This window comes from Narcine bancroftii, chromosome 8, assembly GCF_036971445.1.
Source record: "Narcine bancroftii isolate sNarBan1 chromosome 8, sNarBan1.hap1, whole genome shotgun sequence".
In the NCBI taxonomy this organism is placed as follows: Eukaryota; Metazoa; Chordata; class Chondrichthyes; order Torpediniformes; family Narcinidae; genus Narcine; species Narcine bancroftii.
Genome location: NC_091476.1, coordinates 13,174,024 through 13,200,357, shown reverse-complemented (window position 1 = coordinate 13,200,357; position 26,334 = coordinate 13,174,024). Strand labels below are relative to the sequence as shown.

General features: G+C 41.8%; 1 protein-coding gene across 13 annotated transcripts in view; it reads left to right on the top strand.

The window, feature by feature from the left end:
- Positions 1 to 26,334, top strand: part of tenm1 (teneurin transmembrane protein 1) — an 832,896-nt gene that overhangs the window by 601,607 nt on the left and 204,955 nt on the right. For all 13 annotated transcript variants that reach the window (XR_011342879.1, XR_011342876.1, XR_011342875.1 and 10 more), the window contains exons 8-9: positions 7,662 to 7,876; positions 15,969 to 16,179. Coding sequence is in view for 8 of the 13 variants with exons in the window: in XM_069892937.1 (XP_069749038.1) it covers positions 7,662 to 7,876; positions 15,969 to 16,179 (426 nt within the window). In the remaining 5 variants the exon portion in view is untranslated. The remainder of the gene's footprint in view (positions 1 to 7,661; positions 7,877 to 15,968; positions 16,180 to 26,334) is intronic.

Here is a 26,334-nt window from a genome sequence, read left to right as displayed (position 1 = left end):
TTGCATTTTCTATCCAAGCATGTGTCCAAATCACTTCCAATGTTGTTATTCTATTTGCCATACGACTTCCTCTGACAGATCTTTCCATATAGGGTTAGGTCTGCTTTGTTCGAGAATGAGTGAGTCAGACACTAGACTGAGTCGAAATCAAGGTTCTTTATTACCGGATTGTAACACTTGCAACTAACAGTGTTAGTTGGAGAAGGCGCATTCTAACGATATCAGCAAGTGGTGTTTTTTTTATACCTCAGGACACGTACTTAGTAAATTATCATACCATTACATTGTCCAATGAATAAGTTGTTACTACCCTTCCTTCTCTGTTAGTCTGCTGCTCATCAGCTTGTTATTGCCAAACTTATCTTGAGCGTACAAGGTCACACCTGCATTCTGTTACTCCTTAGTACTGGGTGACTCCTTCTCTGGTCCCAACTCATGATGTTTTTACCTTACAATAGCCACCAACTCACTGTGTGAAAAGCCTACACTGAAATGCCCTTTAAATTTCTCCCCTCTCATGTTATAACCTGTGCATTCTAGTTCTAGACTTGCTGCTCTAGAAAAATCTCTGACTATAATGTATTTATCTGTACCCCACATAATTGTATAAATCTCTATGGGGTCATCTCCCATCCTCCAATACTCCAGCTAGAATAAACACAATTGAGTAAGTCTCTCGGCAACAACTCGGTGAACTTTATTCCCTGGAATGTCAAATAATATGGGAATATTTGATGAAGGCATACAAAATTATGAGAGATATTGACAGGGTAAATGCAAACAGGTGTTTGCCACTGAGGGTGGGTGAGATAAGAATTAATGGACATGGGTGAAAGGTGAAATGCTTAAGGGAAAAATTAGGGGGATCTTAGAATGTGGAATGAGCTGCCAATGGAAGTGGTGGGTGCAGGTTCGATTATAATATTTAAGGGAATATTGGATAGGTATATGAATGGGAGGGCAGTGGTCCAGGAGCAGGTTGATGGGACAAAGCAAAATAAATAGTCCAGCACAGACCAGATTGGCTGAAGGGCCTGTTCCGTGGTTCTAACTTCTGCATTCCTGCAATATGGTGACTGGAACTGTACCTTGTAACCAATATTTTGTACCGTTGCAACATAATTACCCAATGCCTTTTCCCTACCCTGTAATATTCTGATGTACAATAGGATTGCTTAATGGACAGAAAACAGAGAATAAGAATAAATTAATTCTTTTCAGGTTGTGATAATGCTACCAGTGAAATTCCACAAGGATCAGTTCTGGTCCCTCAGCTGTTCATTGTCTAATACCCTTGATGCTGCAGAAGTTATGCAGGAAATAGAGAGATACTTAAATAATGGCTGATCTATGTGAATGGACAAGGACATGGTAGATGGGAAATAACATGGAGAAATGTGTGATCATCACCTTTTGAAGAAATAGTGAGAGTGTGCAAGATCTTGGTGTTCAGAGGGACCAAAGTATGCATAAAGCACTAAAATGTAATGTACAGCCTCAGCAACCAATTTGATATGTTAGTGGTAAGATGATTGAACATGGATTTGAGATGATGCTGAGGGCAAAAATGGCTCCCGAAGGGCCTTGGGCATTGAAATCTTCCTGGTCGTATTGGAGCTTTGGAACTGCCAATGGTTGGAACTGGAGTCTGTGCAGAGGCTATGGAAGTACTGGAGGTGAATCCATGGACACTTGGTGTCTCTGAACGCACTCTCTTTTGTTTCTTTTCTCATTGTTAGGGACACTGGGCAATAGTCATGGTGACTCTTTGCCTTAGAACAGACAGAAGTTGAAGTATATCCTGTATATTTATGTATTATTACATGAGAATAAAAGGAACCTTGATGAAGTATAGAGCACAGAGTTCTAGAAGTGCACCAATGCCTGGTGCCCATGGCTGCTCTCCCAATCTAATAATGCACAACTTGGTATAGAAGTACAGCAAATGTTCATCGGATTGATTTCCATGATTAGAATTTCATACTGAAAAGAAAGAGTAACCAAACTGACCTGTAGAGTCCTTCCAGCTTCCCTTTGCCCAGGGCAGACTGTACCTGGATCCTCTTGCAGTGAGGGAGTCCACGTGATACAGTGGCCATCTTATTGTCAAGCGTTTCCTCAGGGTTGAACTGGCTAACACCAGGGGTATGGTTTTAAGGATCTTGGGAGTAAATACGGGGGTGGATGGAAGAGGTAAGAATATCACACAGAGTTTGGTGGGAGCATGGAATGCACTGCCAGCAATGGGAGTGGATGCAGGTACAATACAATCTTTTTAAGGGACTATTAGATAGGTTCATGGAACTGAAAAAAATCGAGGGTTATACAGTTGGAAAATTGTAGGTTATTAGGTCAGCACAACACATGCTGAAGGGCCTGTACTGTGCTGTAGATTTCTATGTTCTAAACTCAACCCATACCTTCTAAAGTTTATAAGAATGAGAGGTAATCTCATCCAACCATTCAAAATTTTGAACAGGATAAATACAGAAACAGGGTTGTTCTTGAGTGGGATGTCTGGAACCAGGAGATTAACCGTCTCCAAATACAGGGGTAACCCTTTTCACAACCAAAGTGAAAAGAACGTTCTTACCCAAAGGGAAGCAAATTTTAAAATTTACTTTCCTAAAGGGCTGTTTAAGCTGAGTTGATGAATATGTCCAAGTTGGAGATCAATGAATTTTTGGATATTAAAAGAATCAAAAGATATAGGGTTTCACTGAAGTAAAAGATCATATGTCATCTTTTATAATGGAAGAGCAAGCATGAAGAACTGAATATCTTAATGCACATTTGACTTATTACGCTCTCATGTGAGAGAATAGAAATATTTAAATGGTGACATTCTTCGTTACGAGCCATGATGCATGGTAAATAAATGAAGGTAATATCCCACAGAAGTACTCAGTATCAGCTTCTAAAAGCTGTCCTCAAAAATGCATCAAAGGCTTTTTTGATGCTATATTCTGTATAAGGGGATCCTTGATGTCAGGAAACAATAATGTTTGCATCACATTGAGGAGTTCTTACAAACTGCAAAGAAGGAATTTTGGAATTGAAATTCTGATCCCTTTATAAAATACTAAATCAAGATTAGAACGCACATGAGGTTAACGCTGAAGGTAAAATATTATGTTTTTAAAATGTATTTTTGGCATACATGCTGAAATATTTATTTGTGTGAATTAGTTTATTCAGATGCAACAAAATGAAAAGCAGCAATTTGGACCAGTTCTCTCTCAAGGTCATTGTGACATGCTGGCACGTGTTAGAAGTTGGATATTTTGGTGGCAGTTGCTTCATCTTCAAGAAAAGCAGCAGTGCATAATATTCTCAGAGTTTCAACTACCCATCTGGACCAGATCTGAATCTACTTAGCTTCTGGGATGAAAACAGATCAGTCTCTTCAGGCGAGAATATTTGGGCAATTTGTGCTTAGCATCTATTAAAACAAATCATATAACAAATCAGAACATTTTCAATATACTTCATGGCAGGAATTATAAGTGCCAGAAATTCCGTTCAAATTGCTGGTTTGTCTAGACTATGCTGGAGAAATCTGGAAAACATTTCACATTGACAGCATTCTACATTTAACACTATGCATGCTTGCACCAGGTAGTGCCATCAACTTCAGAAGTTAGCAACTTTAAATGTTGACAGTTTGTCATCACTACAATTGCAAAATCCAGGCTATTGATTCTCTTGTCAATCCATTCAATAAATGGTGCTATTGCGTGCTAAGTCTGTACAGCATGAGAAATGAATATGGCATTCTCAGAATTCAAAGTTAAGGCTGCTTAACTTAATATGATCCTCTAACCCTTTTCCAACCTGAAAGTGACAATGATACGTCATGATAACGAAACAGGAAAATGCTTCATCTCGACCAGTTTTGCCTCCAGTGTATCCTCAAAATTATTAATTCCAAATAAAATAATACCAAAAACTTGGCAATGGAAATGTTGAAAATCTCCCAAATTTCTGATGAATATAATCCAGAATTTATAAGTGCTGGAGAAACTCAACAGGTCACACAGCATCTATGGAAAGCAAATGGCAGTTGACATTTTGGGCTTGAGCCCTTCTTCAGATGTGAATATAATTATTTATTCTCACCGGCTTCTGCCCAAGAAAGCAGATGAGGCTGCTTCATTAAAATATTTAAGAGAGAGTTTTTAGATTTTTGCATACTACGGGTATTAAGGGCCAGATCAGCCATGATTTTATTGAGCAGGGTCAACAGGCCAGATGGCCAAACCTTGGCCCTAGTTCTTATGGTCATGGACTGATGTGTATATATTATGACCAAGTAAAGAATAACCAGCAAGGTTAATATTTCTAATATACATATTGCACATTTATCTTTACCAGAACGGTTCATGTGAACATAAGATATAGGTATGCCCCGATTTATGAATGCTTGAATTACAAACATTTGCTTTTACGAAAGGATTTGAATGGGTTTTCACTTTTACGAGAATAGCCTCCAGTAGTAGTGAATGGTGCTGCGAAAGGTTTCCTAGGAATGCTCGAGCTTTGTAAAGCGGGGTATACCTGTAGAACTAGAATCTAGTAACTTGGATCAGAAATGGGTGATTAGTCGTTATAAAATGTTAAAAGGAAACAAAGACTATTGATTTTAAAAATGTAGAGGAACTTCAAATGTAGGATGAGATATTTCTGATCCAAACTAAGTATGTTTAATCTGCTTTCTACCCAACCAAAGAGCCTAGTGTGATGTGGTTCTGATATGTTTCCACTTCAGAAATCAGAACCAGAATTTACTGTCACAAACTTGTTTTGTTTTGCGGCAGCTTCACAGGGCGAACATTTATATAAACCACCTTTCAAAATTAAAATAGTGCAAGAATAAGGCAGTGTCTCTGATTCATTGTTCGTTCAGGAATCTGATGGCAGAGAGGGAGAAGCTGTCCTTGTGCCGCTGAGAGCTTGACTTCAGATTCCTGTACTTTTTTCCTGATGATAGACTGAAGAGGACATGGCTTTTGATCACCTTTAGAGTCTGAAGTTGCCATTTTTCATGAGGCTGAAAAATGAAAATAAAACAATAAGACACCGCGCCCAAACCTTAGGATTACCAATATCAACTGTGTGGAACATAATTAAGAAGAAAGTGCACACTGGTGAGCTCAGTAATCAGAAAGGGGCTGGTAGGTTAAGGCAGAAGAATTCTCATTATAATGAAAAATCCCCGACAGATCAGGAATACTCTACAGGAGGTAGGAATAGGCGTGTCGATGATTACTCTCCACTGAAGACTTCATGTACAGAGGCTACACTGCAAGATGCAAGCCAATAGTTAGCAATAGAAACAGTACGGCCAGATTACAGTTTGCTAAGAAGTATTTAAAGAGCCTGCAGAATTCTGGAAAAAGGTCTTGTGGACAGGGACGGTAAGATCAAAGAGCGGAGGTACAAAGGTACTGCCCAAGTACACCACCTCATCTGAGAAACATGGTGGTGGGGGGTGTTATGGCCTGGGCATGTACGGCAATCACAGGTACTGGCACACTTATCTTCATTGATGATGTAACTACTAATGAGAGTAGCAAAATGAATTCTGAGGTGAATAGACACAACTTATCTCCTCAAGTTTGAGCATATGCCTCCAAACTCATTGAACGGTGCTTCATCCTAAAAAGACAATGACACCAAACGTACTGCTAAAAGCAACAAAGGAGTTTTTCAGAGCTTAAAAACTGGAAAATTCTTGAATGGCCAAGTCAATCATCCAATCTAAATCCAATTGGGCATGCCTTCCATATGCTGAAGAGAAAGCCTAAGGGGACAAGCCCCCGAAACAAGCAGGAGATGAAAATGGCTGCAGTAGAATCTTGGCTGAGCATCACCAGAGAAGATACTCAGCACCAAGTGATGTCCATGAATCACAGGCTTCAAGCAGTCATTGCAATCAAGGGATAGGTAGCAAAGTACTAAACATGAAAACTTTAGTATTCTATATATCATTGCTATGTCCCAAACATTATGGAGGACAACTGTAGATGTCCTCGATTCTCCCAATTTCCTCCTGAAGTCCACAATCACTTCCTTGGTTTTGCTAACATTGAGTGCAAGGTTGTTGTTGCAATGCTACTCAATGAGCTGATCTATCTCCCTCCTATATGCTTTCTCATTTCCACCTGTGATTCTGTCAGCAACTGATAGCATTTGAATTGTGCCACACAGTCATGGGTATACATTGGTATCCGGAACAGGTGCTACAGGAACTCACCCACCCCACCCCACCCCAACCAAAGGTGCCTTGCTCAATCTTTGACTGGATGACGATGGAGCCTGGAACAAAGTGACTACCGAAGGACAGAGCTTACATTGCAGACTCGAAAAGGCTGAGGGGTTCGAGGCCTCTAGTGGGGTGATGTGGCCTTTGGTTCCAGAGTTGACGTTGCCAGTTCCAGGGGGTCATGGAGATGGAGTGGTGCAGTCGAAGGAGCTCTTCTGAGGTGTTCAGAGCTGCAAAGTCATGGGCCTAGTTCAGTGGTCCTGAAGATGCATATCTAAGATCACTGGGGCCTCATGGGGGAGATTCTATGTCTTTGACCTCAAGAGACGGTGAACTGTGAGAGTGGTTTTCCTTTTAAAAAAGACAATTTAACATCCAGAGTCCAGTAGATGCCAGGATACCTGGCCTGGATGGTGGCATGGTAGTCGACTGCAGCGACCTCTTCTGATCAGGTGAACGGTCTCCAGTGGACATTTTAACACCTAAACACATACTTCAACCTGTCTCTTCTGTAACCAGGGCCCAGACTCTGAAAATCAATGTATCGTGGGACTTTTATATATATATTTTCATATATATTTACATTTTATATATATTTACATTTTAAGTAGTTGTGTGTAATTGGAGATGTGGGTGTAAGCGAGAGAGTTTTGTGATGTTTCACTGACTGGCGGGGAGATAGTGGCGGCAAAGGGCCCAAGATGGAGGCACAGCAGTCTCTCGCAGCAGCTTCTTCAGGACATGGTGCTGCACTTCCTACGCTGTTTGTAGTTATATTGTTTTTGTGTCAACCCGGGGATTCAGGGAAACATTATCTTGTTTTTTTTCCTAAGGCAACAAGTAAAGCCTACTCCTACTAGTAGAGCAGTGGGCTAAGCATGCATCATTGAGGTGCGCCTGTGCTGATCATCAGTGAGGAGCAGACTTTGTTTCCAATTCGTACTGATTGTGGTCTTCAAATGAGAAAGTCAAGGATTCAGTTGCAGAGGGGTGACTGCTACTGGATGATAGTCGTTAAGGTAGCTCACTCTGCTCTTCTTGGATTGATGATTGATGCCCGTTTGTAGCAGTTGGGAACTTCTGACTGCAGTAATGAGAGGTTGAAAATGTCCTGGAGTGCTCTGGCTAGTTGGTTGGCACATATTTTCAGTACCCTACCCGGTACGCCGTCAGGGACTAATGTCTTGCGAAAGTTAACCCTCTTATATGATGTTCTGACGTCGACTTCAGCGACAGATAACACAGGGTCCTCAGCCTTGGCAGGGATACTTTTAGGCAATGTTGAGTTCTCATTCTCAAAGTGGGCATAAATGCAATACTTAAATGGCAATTTGAACTTTCCAGTGGATCATGCTGTTGTCAAACCATTTCTCTTCCTATTATGCATTTCTTTCAGGAAAATCTGTGAATGTGTTTCAGCGAGGAAGAGCCATCGACTCGGGAGAAGTAGATATTGGAATGCAGGTGATGCAAACCATTCCCCCAGGTCTATTCTGGCGTTTCCAAGTCACTACGGACCATCCCCTCTATCTGAAATTCAATGTTTCATTGGCAAAAGATGCCTTATTGGGGATTTATGGTCGACGGAACCTTCCACCCACACACACTCAGGTAATTGTCCCAATGCTTTTTATTCGTGGGTTATAAATTAATATATTGCAAATGGGTAGATGTGAATCTACACATGTGCTTATTTTATTCATTGTGGATATCTCTCGTAGTCAAGGATGATGGCCTTCGTTCAGTTGATCCATAAAGCGCAGATGCCCATGCATGTATTTGTTGAATGTGTACTTAATGTTGCTCTCCAAGAGACACACGACACTTCACAAATCAACCAACTAATTCCAATGGCATGAAAACCACGATGATTGGAGCTGATGGATTTGTTGCAGTCTTCATCCATTTTCACAGCCGTTGAGATTAGAGTAACTTCTTCTGCTTGCTCCGCCATTGAGGTCTTGGTTGGATTGTTCTTTGTCAGGGACCTCACCCTTGACCTTACTGCTGTGGGTGACCTTACCATGAACATAGCTCCAGAACATGTCGCTCTCAGGATCTCAGGAGCACACAAGCTTCTCCACCAAGACAAGGTGACATTGCACGGAGAAGTACTTATTTCATTAGATGCACCAGGATTCAAAAATGTAGTGAGAATATAGTCTGACCGAATTCCATAAATTGGATTGCCAAAGTTGATATGTAATTAGTTGCCAAGAAATCTTAATTCTCATGAGATTAACATTACCCATCAGAATGTCAATTATTGTGCATCTATAGCGTTCATGAGATTAAAGTGTTAAGCCAATGCTTTCAACCATTGCGATATGTGTGGTAGATTTTTTTTGGAGTTTGAATGGCTTTTCACAGAAATCAATTATGTCAACTACATTGATGTGGGTCGAGATTTACACACGGACAAAAGTTTTTTTTCCCCTTCCAAGAACATTCATGAATCAATTTACAAGAGTGAAAAAACTTTTTAACAGAGATTTCTTCTTCAGTTGAATTCAAATTCTCAAGATGCCAAGAGTTTGACTCATCTGATAAAAAATTTCATCACGTTCAAAAATAATTGAAGTATCTATCAAAAATCATACAGTCTGAATTACTGTCACTGGAATCTTAACAAAAATGAAAACTCTCTATTCTCTTCCATTGTGACTGCACACAAAAATCATTCATGACTTTACAAAATGTTTCATTACCAAACTGTGTTGCAAATAATCTGACAAGACGCACAATTATCTAAAAGAGTATAACAAGAGGGTTCCCCCTCATGTCATGTTGTTCCTCTTGGATGACCTTATGGCGAAGTAATGAAACATTAGAGATGGCCATTTCTCCTTTTGTTGCCAGTGTGTAGGTGGCTACCCATTTTGCAGAGGTTCTGTCGAGGTGGCCCAATTCCCCACACAAGTTGCCACAATAACTCTCTGCGCAGTCCTTGTTCTGGTAGCCATTCTGCTTGCAGATGACTCATTGGACCGCCACATGCCCAGGTTCCTACGCACACTGGGATGTGCTGTCTCGATTGTAGTATCCACGGTTCCCTTCAATATATTTTTTTGCTCCTATCTCGAAGAAGAACTCAGGCCCAAAATGTCAGTTACATAAACCTTGAAGAAGGGCTCACGACCAAAACACTGCTTTATTCTCACATTTTGTTGAAGAGTTCAGGCCCAAAACATTCCTTTCTATCGAAGAAAGGCTCGGACCAAAAACATTGGTTATCCATTACACCAGTCTCTCGACGATGGCTGCAGCAGCAAACCCTTCGGGAGGACAAAGAATCCAAAACACCATTCGGGTGGAAGTGAAGGACCTGGGTGAATGTTCTCCATTTTCACAGGACCCCTTCATCAGGAAGGTCTTGATGAAATGCTGCAAGTTTAAGGCAAAGAACATATTCTGCCACCATGACATCAGGGATGACAGTCATTTAGGTGTGACATTCAAATCCTGGGCAGGATGGCAGAGAATGCACTGGGACTTCCAGGAGAAGGGGAACGTGGCTCAACACTCACTCCATTCAAGGCGCAGCCACTCTTCACCCTTGTAACACAGAAGGAAGGAGCGATAATGCCGAACATGTTCAACCCACATGTGCCAGAGGTAGATGTTCTCACCTTCCTGGGCAGCTATGTCGATGGGACAGGGACCAACAAATGGCAAGTGAAGCTGAGAGAGGACCCCCCCCCCCCCCCTCCTCAACAGGGTGTTTACTATTGGAGGAAACTGTGGGTACTTAGTCTATGGAAGACAGCCTAGGGTACACAGGAACAGCAACAAACCTGGGCATAGGGCAGCCCAATGCAGCCCAATCTTCTTCAATAACTGCAAGCAAGAAGTCCACCAGACCAAGGGCTGAACAGAGAGCAAGTATTCTAGCTTGTGTGGGGAAGCAGGCCTCCCCTACAGAAACGGCCCAAAATAGATAGCTACCTACGCCCATGCAACATGAGGGGATAGGGCCAATATCACCAGCACCATCAACTGTGACAGAGAATCCTATAGAGACCTGGACCAGGCAGAGCAAGACCACAACCACATCGACCTCAAATCCCAGCCACAATGCCAGAGGCCCCTCTTGAGTTGATTGAGGAGGGAGCTGCAGAGGAAAAAGGCTAACGGTAAAGAAAATCCAGAAAGCCCCACATAGAAACTGGCAACTGAGCCTGTAAGCACTGGGAAGAAAAGGGTCAAGGTGCAAACAGAAGGCAACAACCTCTAGCCTTCCAAGGATGAAGCCAGCATGAGCATTGGATGAAGGCAGAGGAATGCCCAGGTGGAGGGGAAAAGAAGGAGAACAAAGCATTAAAGAGAAAGCCTGAATGTGAGATGTACAGCCCCCCAGCTCCAAGAGACCAGGAGCAGTACAGAGGCCTCCCCACTCCTGGAGACCAGGAACAGTGCAGAGGCTGTTGACCCTCAGCTCTAGTAGATAAGGAACAGTTTAGATGTGATTGCCGCCCCCCCCCCCCCCCCCCCCTCCGCCACCACTCCCCAGTTCCAGGAGAAGGAAAAGACAGGACAACCAGGAGATGGAGGAGCAGGACCGCAGTTGGATCTCTCATCCAGTGGCACCATCAGCTTCGCCTGAGGAGACACCTCCCCCAGAGGAACAGCACCTCTTTTTTCTGAGCTGGAAATTATTGCTGAAGTTCACCAAAGCGATGGGCATGAGGGCACAGGCTGATTGAAAATGTTCTATAAGGATTGTGAACTGAAGACTCTAATAAATAGCAATGGAGATTAAAATAGCCAATTTCAACATGTGCTGTATTAAACACAAATACTCGATATGTAAATGCCTTGCAATACCTTGCCAAAGTCAAGACAGAAGTGATTTTCATACATCAATGTGGACTGCAACACCTCTGGAAATATTGGAAATGGTCACGATGGTGGCTTCGTTGGTTGTCGGTGTAGTGGTGGAGAACATTTGTTATGCATGCAGTCTGGGTATCTTGCTGCGGGGAGGCAACTTAGTAATCACTGAGGTTAAGGAGGTTGTTGGGGGACATCTCCTCATGGTGGATCTAAAGTACCGTGACACCCCGCTGAGGCTGATCAATATGTATGCCTTTGCCTGTTTGGAGTGAGAGGCTAGCTGTCTTCCAGCTGCTCCCACTGTCACTGGCAGCGTCCAGGCTAGTTACTCTGCATCATCAATGCGGCTGAACTTTGCCATCAGCAAACTGGACAGCTCATCCAGACTTCTGATGGAGATGGTAAAGGATGCCCAGCTGCCCAATGCCTTCAGCAAACCCTGCAGGGGAAGCAAAGCCAGAGACCTAGTTGAGATTGTATGCCTCAATCTGGACTTGGATAAACGTCTGTGTCGAAAGTCATCGTGGTCAGGAACCACCAACATTATGCTGGAGTTTTTCTCTGACCACTTCCTCCTTCACGCTTCATGTTGCTACAGGAGGACCATAAGGTGGCCAGGGGAACATACAAGCTAAATGTGAAGTTGCTGATCCCAGAGAACGTAGAGGAACTAAAGAAGGAAGATGCTGGTTGGAGAACTGTGAAATCCTTCTTGACTCCCCAGTGATTTGGTGGAAAGCAACCAAGGAAAGCATTCTTTCTTTGATCATCAAGAGTATTCAAAGATCAAAACTGTGGAAGAGGGAACTGAGCCAACTCCAGATGGTCCAGCAGCAATTCCTCATTCTGCAGTTGAGAGGAGTGGACGTGAGAGATGAATGCGGAGAGGTGGAGCCAGCAAGCTGCACTATTTACCTTGGAGTCGTCCAAGATTTCCTTCCTATCTGGAGTCTTTAAAATGGTGCAGGATGAGTCATACTCCTACTTCTTTCTTCCATAAGGTTAACAGAGAGAGTTCCATGACCTACAGCCTTAAAGAAGAGAATGGCTCAGTTACCTCCTTGTAAGTGGATACACAGTTGATCAGCAGATCCTTTCATGCTGAACTGTACAACACTAAGGCAGCATGGTTAGTCTAGTGGTTAGCACAACTCTGTTACTGTGCCAACAATCAGGACCGGGGTTCGAATCCCGTACTGTCTGTAAGGAGTTTGTACATTCTCCCTGTGTCTGCATAGGGTTTCCCCGGGGCTCCGGTTTCATCTCACTCTTCAAAATGTAGCAGGGTAATTGGGCAGTATGGCATCATGGGCCAAAATGGTCTGTTACCGTGCTGTATGTCTAAATTAAATTAATTAGATCAACAGAATGGCCTCCCAAAACTTCATGTCCTCGGATCATAGACGTCTTAATTGACAGCGTGGAAGAGTTTGGAACAGCCAATTTCCATTGGAGAGCTGACAGACTCCATTCATTCCTTCTAGTTGAATAAAAGTGGAAGTGACAGCTTAACTGCTGAGCTGTACATGGCTCTGAGCGACTGTGTAGGCCCAGACCTGTTGGAAGCATGCAACATTATGCTCCTGGCAGGCAGTGGGTCAGCCTCCATGCGGAAGAGCATCATTGCCCTCATCTATAAAAGGTGGAGAAGGAGGAATATCAGGAATTGGAGACCCATTGTTAAACGTGAACTACAAAATCCTGTCAAAAGCTATCGCTAATATCATTGTCTGTCCTGCGGCAGGTGATCCCACCCAGACCAAACCTGCATGGTTACAAGCAGGAAAATCTCTGACAGCCTCATGCTGTAGATACAATCGTCTACCTGCAGAACAGGCGGGAGGACACCTGGCTGGTCAGCTTAGACCAGGAGAAGGATTTCTACCAGATATCAAATGTGTACATGATGGATGTGTTCTCCAAAATGAACTTTGGGGAGGGAATCGGTAATTGGATTAAACTGCTCTGCATGGACATCCATAGCACAGTCCAAATCAATGGGTGGGAAACAGATAGCTTCCCCATTGCGTCTGGAGTCAGGCAGGGTTTCCCACTCTTTCTTATTTGTTAGCTGCATAAAATCCTTTGCTGAATCAATCAGGAAGGGCATGCGCATAAGTGGGGTGATGTTGCCAAGCAGTGGAGGCACTCAGGTCAAGATCTCCCTGTAATAGACAATGTCGCCATATTCTGTTCAAGCATATGATCATTTTGGGAATTTTGAGTTTGCATCGGGCAGCAGGGTAAACCAGAAAAGCAAGGCAATGCTTTTCTGTAACTGGTCTAGCCAGTCCACCATCCCCTTCTCAGTTGGATCGGACTACCTGAAGGTGTTGTGGAAGTGGTTTGGAGGTATCGCGCCATGCAACATCAATCGGTTGGAGCAGATCACAACAATCTGCCAGAAATTGTGTCTGTGGGTGTGGCACTCCCTCTCAACAAGGAAGTACCTGGTCATCAGGTTGGGGTGCCCTCCATACTGATGTACAACATATATAATATAACATATATAATATAACATATATAACAATTACAGCACGGAAACAGGCCATTAGGCCCTTCTAGTCCGCTCCGAACCAAACACTCCTCTCTAGTCCCACCTACCTGCACAATGACCATAACCCTCCACCTTCTTCTCATCCATATACCTGTCTAACTTTTTCTTAAATAATAAAATTGACTCTGCCGCCACTATTTCTCCCAGAAGCTCATTCCACACCGCTACCACTCTCTGAGTAAAGAAGTTCCCCCTCATGTTACCTCTAAACCTCTGCCCCTTAACTCTTAACTCATGTCCTCTTGTTTCAATCTCTCCTACTCTTAATGGAAATAGTCTATCCACATCCACTCTGTCTATCCCTGTCATAATCTTAAATACCTCTATCAAATCCCCTCTCAACCTTCTACGCTCCAAAGAATAAAGACCTAATCTGCCCAATCTCTCCCTGTACTCTAGATGCTTAAACCCAGGTAACATTCTGGTAAATCTTCTCTGCACTCTCTCCATTCTGTTTATATCCTTCCTATAATTAGGCGACCAGAACTGCACAGAGAATTCTAAATTAAGCCGCACCAACGCCTTATACAATCTCAACATCACTTCCCAACTCCGATGTTCCATGCAATGATAGATAAAGGCCAGCATACTAAAAGCCTTCTTCACCACCCTATTCACATGAGTTTCTACCTTCAGGGAACGATGTACCGTTACTCCTAAATCTTTCTGCTCTTCTGTATTCATCAATGCTCTCCCATTTACTACGTATGTCCTGTTCTGATTCTTCTTACCAAAATGAAACACCTCACACTTATCAGCACAAGTGTGGCCCATCCTCTGCACCTGTGCCCTAGTGGTCACCAGAGCAGTCTTCCAGTTCATATGGGGATCTAAGATGGAAAGGATCTGAAGGATCATCATCTCCAAGTCACCAGACAATTGGGGCAAGGGCATGTCCAACATGGCTCTTATCCTGTTGACCACCTTTTGTGTGGTTGCATCAGGACGTGTATGGAACCAAAGTACAAGGGCACCAAGTGCTGCTGTGTGCTGCTTCTACCTGTCCCAAGTGTTGCAAAGGATGGGCCTGGCCCCATTGCCACACCATGTCCCTGTCAAAAGGGACCTATCTTTAGTGAAAAAGTTTTTCTAGGCAAACACCTTTGATCACAAGGTCATCAGACATTTGTCAGCATGGAAATTCTTGCAGATACTGAGAGATGAGGACTTGATGGACACAAATGATTGGTTCCTGAAGCACACCATCAATGACATCTGGTGGAATGCATCATCGCCTCTGTGCACAAACAAGTACCGGGACTTGGCTTGGCTGGCAATGTGATAAGCCTTCCAAATCAGATCCTTCGTGTACAAGCAGAACATCACCCACAATGTATGTTGTCCATAAGATGACTGTGGTGGAGTGGAGGCAGTCACCCACCTCTTTGGAGATTTGTTAAGAGTGTGTGGAGAAGGATACAAGGTCTTAGTCACAGTTCATCCCCAGTAGCAGCAAGATAGAGGATACGCTGATTTACGGGCTGTTCCTGGGGGTGCACATAGTCAGACATCCAAGAACTGCTGGAAGACCATCATCTTGGTGAAATTCGCACTTTTCTCTGCCCAAAATCTGAAGGCCTTTCAGTACACGGTGATGTCAATGAGTGAAAGCTACTGACTGGCACATTCCAGGCTGCAGGAGTACTTGCTGACAGATTGAGTGAGACTTGGTGTGGCCAATGCAAGGGCACTGTGATGAAGGACCACTGTCTAGAGCAGATATTCTCAACCATTTTTTTGGTTATGACCACCTTAGGACTCTTATCAAACTTTATAGGCTCCCTTTCCTGTGAAGTAGTCAATTTGTTGGTTTCTTCTGTACTTCTCTCCAACTGATGACATAAAAACATTTTTTTTAAATGATAGTCCATGCCCCCCCCCCCCACCCCTCAAATGTGCTAAATGTCACCCCTGTTGAGAATGGCTGATTTAGAGTCCCTCCGTTACTGGCCAATGAGGGGTTGGGACTAAAGGGATGCCCCTCAAACAACAGAGGGGGGATATAATGACATGGTGGCATTCCTGAAAATAGACATGAATGTAACAATGTACAGTGATGGAAATATATTTGATATGAAATGAAGGGTTGGAAGAGTCTGAACAGTTTGTAAATAATTTATTGTGAATAGCATCTATTTTGATAAGAAAAATAATTACAGATGGTCTACAAAACCTAGGCCATTAGTAGTAAAGCATGTCATTGTTGAAATGCATTAAATGTAGACAATCCTGACCCAGAACCTAAGGAAAATAGGCTGTCTACAACATGATTTTAAGTTGTGAAGAATATTTAATTAATTTGTCCCCTCACAGTTTGACTTTGTGAAGCTCTTGGATGGCGAGCAATTGATTAAGCAGGAGATGAAAACTCCAGAGAAGCCGAAAAACACACCACAGAATTTGATTTTGATGACCCTTCAAGAGGCTGGATTCATTGAATATGTCGATTCAGGAACTTGGCACTTTGCTTTCTACAATGACGGGAAAAAAATGGAACAGGTCTTTGTGCTCACCTCTGTAATAGGTGAGGTATCATACGCGCAAATTATGTGTAACAGAAATGTTTTATTTGTTTTTAAAGTCGTTATAAAACCCCACTTTTTGAATTAACTTTACCTCGAAATCAGACTAATCTGTGCATGTTTAAGGTATGGTAGAGAACAGAGAAACACAAAATATGCAGATGCTGGAATGTTGAGCAGGCAAAAAATTGTTGGAGGAAGTCAGCAGGTCAGACTGCATCTGTGAGTGGAAATGGTCAGTCAAAGTTTTGGGTCTGGATCCTTTATCAAGGCCCCTGAAATGTTGATTGACCATTTCCATTCATGGAAACTATCTGATAACCAGAGTTCCTCCAGCAATTCTTTATCCTCTCTTGATGTTTAAATCATTTTGCTGAGACACTGGACATCAAATATTCCTGAAAAAAAAATATTGGGGATTATGATTGACAACTTCCTGCTGTACACAAAGAGCATTTCATATTGGCTGTATCACATAGGAAGATGAGAAATATTAAATTAACTTTTATTGAATTTAGCACATTTAAGCACATAATAATGCTGACACATTACGTTAGTTCAACTGACCAAAAATTGTTTTGCCGCTGATTTTAATTTGTGCTCAGCTGTCTGATGCCTCTTGTGTCAGTGTCCCACAATAGTTGGCCAGCATTTATGATTCCAATTGCCCTGATTCCATTTTTCCATGGTCACAATTGTGAGACCCTTCCCCATGTTCATCACTGACTGCTCCAGGATCAGCCGGGAAGTCCAAGTGTGAATGCAGAAGATGAATTTTCAATGATATGCTGCACTTGGTGGTTTTCTATGCTTGAAGCCTGTGGATGTAGTTTGTTGCCCTGCATTTGCCAAGAAAATTCTCAACATCTTTCTTTTAAAAATATTTTTTATTGAGTTTAACACATAAATCCTGCATACAAAGTGTTTAAATAAAACAAATAACATCATATCATATACACATGGATAGAAAATAAGTATAACTACATTAGACTATCATTTGATCTGAGTTCTGTCTAATTTAATGATATGATCTATGGCAACCATATTTAAACACATATTTAAAAGTCAATCTAAAAGAAAAAAGAAAACAAAAATAATTAAAACTAAATCTAATCTGTTTCCTCCCTCTAGTCAAGGTTACCTTGTAGAAAAAGATGTAAAGATATGGATCAAATAGTGACCGTCAGAGACTCTAGACAGAGAATCTTAAATCTTCCAGTCATGATCGTATCCTATAAATGAGCCCTACCTCTTGTCAAATTAAAACTTTCTATCTTTAATATTGTTTCTAACTTTCTCCAAGTTTAAATAGGACATTACATCATGTAACCACTGTGTATGAGTAGGTGAAGAGTCATCTTTCCATTTCATTAAAATTGCTCATCTGGCTATCAACATGATAAAGGCTAAAACTTTCTCCTGGGTTGCACACAAAGGTATATTTGGTTTGTGAGAAAATCCAAACAAAGTGACAACATCTTTCAATGCCTTCTACGCCTAAGACAACATTTGCATAGCACCTGCAATGAATCCGGGCCCAGGCACGTTCACAGCTTGCTTTGTGGGAAATAGGCCAGCTGACTTAAAATATGACAGGAAATCACAAAAAAAGGTTATATCTAATAAAACAATTCATGATAGGAAATTTTTAAGATGATTTTTCTGATCAGCAGCCCAAATTCATAAAATACCCACAAAAGGGTTCAGGAAGCAAAATCTTCACAGACCAGTGTAATCATTTCTTTTTTTTTTAAAGTTTATTTAAAATTTTACAACATATAAATATAAAATGCACAAAAGAAACCCTTCTAAATTACTCCCCATAACCCCCACCCACCAACCCCCAATCCCACCCATTACTAGCCCTCCCTCCAGTGAAATAATTTCTGTGGCAAATGGCAAATATCAGTAAATTGTCTTATTGACCTCAGTGCATCTGCTTGGTGTTGAAGACGCATATCACGATATATTCCAGTGCAAAACAGCTATTTCTTCATTTTCTGATACCTCTTAGATTGAACCAGTACAACCAACATGTTTTACCACCACAAGAAGCAAGTCCTGTGACAATTCAGCAAAGAAGTGTGAATTGTTGGGCTTCCATTCAAACAGCTATTTTGCCAACACCCTCTGCCAAATTCATTTTTATATGCAGCATTTTTCACAATTAATTACACATTAATTAAAAATATGATTGTTAATGTAGTCATACTATTTCTCAATAGTTCTTCCTAATATCTTGCTTGATGGAACTGATTGTCAAGTGGATATTTTCAGTTCCAACAGAGTGGATGTCAGAATAGTGCTTCCCATAGTTTACTATCCATTAGAGTTGATCAGCAGAAAATTACAGAATGGATTTTAAAAAGACTTCGATTTCACGTTAGAATTTGAAATAAAATTATTTGAAAAGCAGCAACTGCTCTTTTGTGAACAAGGAATTGCTCCCAAAGGAATTCAAACCCTTTGTGTGAGAGTTTTACCTAAACCCTCTGTTTGCCATTATTAACAATATTGCAGAATATTGCCCTAAGTAAAACATGCTTCATAGTAATCCAGTAGAAGAAATAATGAACCAGTTCCCATATGAATTAGCTTCATAATGTACGATATCACATTGACTGCTCCAGACTTCATCATTTCAAGGTGAATCATGTCTTTCCTTGGCTGCATTCAGTACTTCAGATGAAATATAACTGGTGTATCTTTGCCTAATATATTGATCCAATGCTACACCCTCTTAACAACTTCTCTCGCATTACAATTTAGATGAGCTAAAGCCTTCCCTATGTTAAGATCAGCTCCAGTTCTTTATTTTTTTTTAACCTCTAATTGTTTCCAACATGCCTCCTAAGGTGATTCTCGTGCAATCTCAGCAGATAGGAACGATGAAAACTCAACCTAATGTCAAAACCGAGAGATCGTATAGTCTTCCTAATGTCCTTCAAGCTCTTCTCCATGCTTCTACCCCCATTTTGCAATTCTACTGCCATCCTCATAATGAGCCACTTCCGAGTGAATTGATTTCCCAATCCCCAGCCTATCCCTTGAGTTCACCATGGCATTGTCTCTTTCTAATCTGGTTAGAAGTTGCTTGCAAGAAGTCCCCCAACATTTCTTTTTCTTTTTTTTTTCCTTCTTCCATCAGTTCATCACTCTTTCACCTACCATGCTCTTGCTTTCTGAGCCTGCAGTTGATCAATTGCGGGAACTATACTGAGAGGTAGTTTGCATCTGAACTGGAGGAGGAATGATATAGTTGTGGGAAGGTTTGATAGTTCTACTCGGTGAGGTGGATGGGAACCTGAATGCGGAGCAGATAGTTGAGTGGAGGAGGAAGATGATGATGTTAAGACTGCATATAAAGCAGAAATCGAAGGGCTGTGCATGGTGGAAATTATGTTTTTAGGTGCATCTATTTCAACGCAGAGAGATTTGTAGGAAAGGCGGATGAGCTTAGAGTGCAGATTGGCACATAGAATTATGACATTGTGGCCATTAGTTGCAGGGGGGGGGGGCAGGACTGGCAGCTCAATGTTCTGGGTTTCCTTTGCTTCAGATGCAATAGAGTGGGAGAGATGAAAAGGGGAGGATAGTCAGGTTAAATATCACAGCAGAACAGATTAGAGGATTTGTCTACTGAGGCTATGGGTGGAATGGTAAAGTTATGACCACATTAATAGGATTGTATTACAGACCAACCAATAATCATCAAGAATTAGAGAAGCAAATCTGCAGGGAGATAGCAGGCAGCTTCAGGAAACATAATGTTGTGATAGTAGATAACTTAAACTTTCCATATATTGACTGGTACTCCCATACTGGAGTTTGTCAAATGTATTCAAAATCAATATATCTAAATGCAACTAGAGAGTAAAATGCTTGATCTCCCATTAGAGAATGAGAGAGGAGAGGTGACAGAAATATGTGTAGGGGAACATTTTGGGTCCAGTTATCATAATGCTATTAGTTTTTAGATAAGTGTGGATAAGAAGAGATCAAGTTTAGATTATAAATAGGAGAGATGCCAATTTTGAGGAAATGAGAAAGGAACAAGAAAGCTTGTATTGAGCTAGGTTGTTTTCTGTCAAGGATGCAATGGTTAGAGGGAGCCCTTCAAAAGTGAAATTTTGAGATTGCGGAGTTTTGTACATTACTATAAGGATTAAAGGCAAAATTAATAGTCATAAGGATCTTGGTTTTTCAAGGGATATTGGAGATCTGGTAAAGAATGGGTGTATAGCACATTTTGGCAACAAGAAACAAATGAGGTACATGAGGAGTATAAAATATGAAGGAAAAAATGCTTGAGTGAAATCAGGAAGGTAAAATAAATCATGAGGTTGCTTTGGCAGACAAGGTGAAGGAAAGTAGAAACGGTTTCTACAGATATATTGAAAGGAAAAGGTTTGTGAGGGACAAAATTGGTTCTCTTGAAGATCAATGATCAGCCTGCATGGAGCCAGAAGCAACGGGAAGATCTCAAATGGGATTTTTGTACCTTTAACTAGCACAGAGTCAAGGGAAGGGAAGCAAACAAGCAGTGAAGTCATGGAATCAATGCAGATTAAAGAGGAAGGGGAACTTGCTGTCTAAAAGCAAATTAAGGTGGATAAATCTCCAGGGCCTGATAAGCAATTCCCTTGGACCTTGAGGAAGACCAGTGTATTAATTGCAGGGGCCCGGCAAATTAAGTATAAGGATATAATTAAAATGTTCTCAGCCACAGTTAAGGTGCCAGAGGATTGAAGTGTAACTCATATACTCCCATTGTTTTAAAAAGACTCCAAAAATAATATATGCCAGTGACGCTGACATCAATAGTAGGTAGGTATTGGAAGGTGTTCTTAGAGATCGGATATGCAAGCATTTGGATAGTCAGTGTCTGATTAGAGATAGTCAACATGGCTTTGTGTGTCCTAGGTAATGTTTAACAAATCTTACTGAGTTTTTTTCAAGGATGTTACCAAAACACAATGCTAGCAAGGCTATGGCTGTTGTCTACATGGGCTTCAGTAAGGCATTTCACAAGGCTGTGTTCTCGCACCAACCCTCTTTTCAATCGTCTTCAGCATGATGCTGAACCAAGCCATGAAAGACCTCAACAATGAAGACTGTTTACATCCGGTACCGCACGGATGGCAGTCTCTTCAATCTGAGGCGCCTGCAAGCTCACTCCAAGACACAAGAGAAACTTGTCCGTGAACTACTCTTTGCAGTCGATGCCGCTTTAGTTGCCCATTCAGAGCCAGCTCTTCAGCGCCTGACGTCCTGTTTTGCGGAAACTGCCAAAATGTTTGGCCTGGAAGTCAGCCTGAAGAAAACTGAGGTCCTCCATCAGCCAGCTCCCCACCATGACTACCAGCCCCCCCACATCTCCATCGGGCACACAGAACTCAAAACGGTCAACCAGTTTACCTATCTCGGCTGCACCATTTCATCAGATGCAAGGATCGACAATGAGATAGACAACAGACTCGCCAAGGCAAATAGCGCCTTTTGAAGACTACACAAAAGAGTCTGGAAAAACAACCAACTGAAAAACCTCACAAAGATAAGCGTATACAGAGCCGTTGTCATACCCACACTCCTGTTCGGCTCCGAATCATGGGTCCTCTACCGGCATCACCTACGGCTCCTAGAACGCTTCCACCAGCGTTGTCTCCGCTCCATCCTCAACATTCATTGGAGCGCTTTCATCCCTAACGTCGAAGTACTCGAGATGGCAGAGGTCGACAGCATCGAGTCCACGCTGCTGAAGATCCAGCTGCGCTGGGTGGGTCACGTCCCCAGAATAGAGGACCATCGCCTTCCCAAGATCGTGTTATATGGCGAGCTCTCCACTGGCCACCGTGACAGAGGTGCACCAAAGAAGAGGTACAAGGACTGCCTAAAGAAATCTCTTGGTGCCTGCCACATTGACCACTGCCAGTGGGCTGATATCGCCTCAAACCGTGCATCTTGGTGCCTCACAGTTCAGCGGGCAGCAACCTCCTTTGAAGAAGACCACAGAGCCCACCTCACTGACAAAAGGCAAAGGAGGAAAAACCCAACACCCAACCCCAACCAACCAATTTTCCCCTGCAACGGCTGCAACCGTGTCTGCCTGTCCCGCATCGGACTTGTCAGCCACAAACGAGCCTGCAGCTGATGTGGACATTTACCCCCTCCATAAATCTTTGTCCGCGAAGCCAAGCCAAAGAGAGAGAGACATGGGAGAATAGTCAGGAAGTTTCAAAGCTCGGTATTCATGGTGAGGTAGTAAACTGGATTTGACATTTGCTTTAAGGGTCATCCTTAGTAGTGGATGACAGCTTCTCTGACAGAAGGCCTGCGACTTGTGGTATACATCAAAGATCAGTGCTAGGTCATTGTTGCTTGTCATCTGCATCAATGATCTAGATGATAATGTGGTAAATTGGATGAGCAAATTTGCAGTATATACAAAGATTGGAGGTGTGGTGGACTGTGAGGAAGGCTTTCTAAGGGATCTGGACCATCTGGAAAACTGGACTGAAAAATGGCAGATGGAATTTAATTCAGACAAATGTGAGGTGTTGCATTTTAGAAAAACAAGGCAACGTAGGACATAGACAGTAAACAGTTGGTCACTGAAGAGTGCAGTAGAACAGAGGGATCTGGGAATACAGATACATAATTCCATGAAAGAGGCATCACAGGTAGATAGGATTGCAAAGAGAGATTTTGACACATTAAAGATATAACCATATTACAATTACAGTACAGAAACAGGCCATCTTGGCCTAGTCCGTACCGATTTATGTGATCTGTAGACCCACTTACCTGGACCCTGCCCATAACCCTCCAATCCCCTCACATCTATGCACCTATCCAACTTTTTCTTAAATGACATAATTGACTTTGTTGCAACCACCTCTTCTGGAAGGTCATTCCATTCAGCCACCACAATGCGTGAAAAAGCTCCCTCTCATGTTACTTCTAAACTTTTGCCCACTAACCCTGAACTTATGACCTCTCGTTCCAATCTCACCTCTCTTCAAGGGGAAGAACCTATTCATATCTACTCTATCTATCCCCTCATAATTTTAAATACCTCTATCAAATCCCCCCTCAACCTTCTACACTCCAATGAATAAAGACCCAGTCTACTCAATCTTTCTTTGTATTCTAGATACTGCAATCCAGGCAACATTTTAGTAAATCTTCTCTGCACCCTCTCTATCTTATTGATAGAATTTGGGGACCAAAACTGCACACAGTATTCCAAATTCGGTCTCACCAGTGCCTTGAATAGTCTTAACATCACCTTCCAGCTCCTATATTCTATGCTTTGATTTATAAAGGCCAGCATACCAAAAGCCTTCTTTACCACACTATCCACGTGAGATTCCCCTTTCAAAGAATGATGAACCATTATTCCAAGATTTCTCTGTTCCTCTACATTCCTCAATGCCCCCCCCTTCCCTTCACTGCATCTGTCTGGTTTTGATTATTCTTCCCAAAATGAAGCACTTCACACTTATTGGTATTAAACTCCATCTGCCACCTTTCAGCCCACTCTTCCAAGAAATCCTATCCACAACTCCCCCTATTTTTGTATCGCCACATATTTACTAACCCAATTTACCACTCCATCATCCAAATCATTAATGTAAATGACAAACAACAGGGACCCAACACCTCAATTTTAACATTTAAGAAAATGTTTGGACAGGTACATGGTGGCAGGGCTATGGAGGGATATGGACTGTGATAAGGTTAGTGGGACTAGGCAAAATAAGAGTTTGGCACAGATCTAGAAGGGCCAACACCAATCCCTGAGGCATACCGCTCGTCACTGGCCTCCATCCTGACAGTTATCCATTATGACTCTCTGGCATCTACCTTCTAGCCACTGTTGAACCCATCTGACTATCTCAACATTAATACATAGCACCTGAACCATCCTTACCAGCCTTCCAAGTGGAACCTTATTGAAGGCCTTACTGAAATCCATGTAGACTACATCTACTGCTCAACCCTCATCAACCCTCCTAGTCACCTCCTCAAAAAATTCAACAAGATTTGTCAAAAATGACCTTCCCTGCACAAACCCATGTTGGATGCCAATGTATTTTCCAAGCATCTCATCTATACATTTGTCTTCATACATCAAAGGAATTGGGATATTATGATAAAGTTGTATTAAACATTAGTAAGGCCAAGTTTGAAGAATTGTGTACAGTTTTGGTCACCTAACTACAGGAAAGAAATCAATAAGATTGAGAGAGTGAAGAGAAGATTTACTAGGATGTTACTGAACCTTGAGGAGCTGACTTATGGAGAAACAAAAAACAGGTTAGGGTTTTATTCCCTGTAGAAGAATGAGAGGAGATTTGATAGAGGTGTACAAAATTATGATGGGTATAGATCAAGTAAATTCATGCAGGCTTTTTCCACAGAGGTTAGGTGAGATACAGACCAGAGTGGCTTTAGGGTGAAAGGGGAGATATTTAGAGGAAACATTACATGGAATTTCTTCACACAGAGGGTGGTGGGAGTATGGAACGAGCTGTCAGTTCATGGAGATCCCAGGCTCAATTTTAACATTTAAGAAAAAATTTGGACAGGTACATGATGGTAGGGCTATGGAGGGATATGGATTGGGTGCAGGTTAGTGGGACTAGGCAAAATAAGAGTTTGACACAGGTCTAGAAGGGCCAAAATGCCTCTGTATTTTGTGCTGGAATGTTCTATATAGTACTTTTGCTCAGATTACTTTCATGTGGGTTTTAACTGTAACTAATAGTTTTGTAAATGGATCTCATAATTATTTTTCATTAAAGCCTACAATTCTCCCTGATTAATGTGCTGCCTGGCCGATTCATTCAAATCAAAATAAAATCTCAGTTTTTAATGATGAATTTTGCCAGTTATAAATACTTAACATAACCTCAATTGTTCAAAATGAATGTTTGATGCTGTTGAATTTTTGATATTTAATCAAGAACCAGACCAACAAATTGCTTAAAATGAATGTATTTTAATCATTAACTATGTTCTTTATTGATTAAATTTTCCATGGAGTTTTTTGAAGTTGCAGTTCAGAAATTGTCTGTTGATTAGTCACAGCAGACTCCTTCTAACACTACATTTGATCTTATGAATATTAAGATGCAGAAAATTAATTTAATTTTCCATTGGAATGTATGGTCTGTCCTCAGTGGCACAGTCTAATCATTTGTCATTGTCACTTTCAGCCAAGAATTTCATCCTCATGAATAATTTCTGTGCAATTTCAGGTGGCGACAAATGTTGGAAAGTCAAAAAACTTGTTCAACCTTTCAAAAGTTTGAAGAAATATCAAAGGGTGCCACAACTGACATTCACTCAATGCACTATGGGTGGTTCATGTCAATAAAATGCCCTGCAGTTACATATTTGTTTCAGAACACCACCAGCAGCACTCAAAATGGCCCTTATCGAGGTCACGAATTGTCATTCCCTTGACTGAAGTGAAGCTGAAGCATTTTTCCTTTCTTAATCTCTCTGTGGCCTTTGACAGAGCTGACCACACTGTGCCTCTGCCCCACATTATTTAGTCACCCTTTCCTGGTCTCATTCTTGAATATCTCGGCAGGCAAAAGACTTTTCACTTCTACCTGTTCCCCCTCTGCTCTTCAAGGATCAATGCTGGTCTCCTCCACTTTTTCTTCCTCATGCTTCACCTCAGTGATGTACGTTTTGATGGCTGTAAAATTGTATCTTTTAGACCCAACCAGCTCATCAGCTACTTTTGTTACCCTCATACTTTGCCATTAGATGCTTCTTCAACTGGTTTCCTAAATTCTATCTTCCATAAACGTATTCTTTCTGGTCTCTGTTACCTGTGTAAAATCCTACTCATAAATCAGACAGCTGATTAATCTTCCTGAATTCAAATAAAAATCTCATACTTTCTCTCAAATGTCTCCTTAGCACCATCCCTACATTCTCCCCAGTTGTCATTGGGTATAACTTAAGCAAAGGTTGGCAGGTTCTTGACCAGCAAGAGGGTGAAAGGTGACAGTAGGAGAATGGGGTTGAAAGGGAAAATACACATGATTCAAGTAGTAGAGCAGACTCCGTGGGCAAATGACCTAATTCTCCTCCAGTGTCCTCTGGTCTTCTTTAATCCACCAAGATTCTGTGTTCCA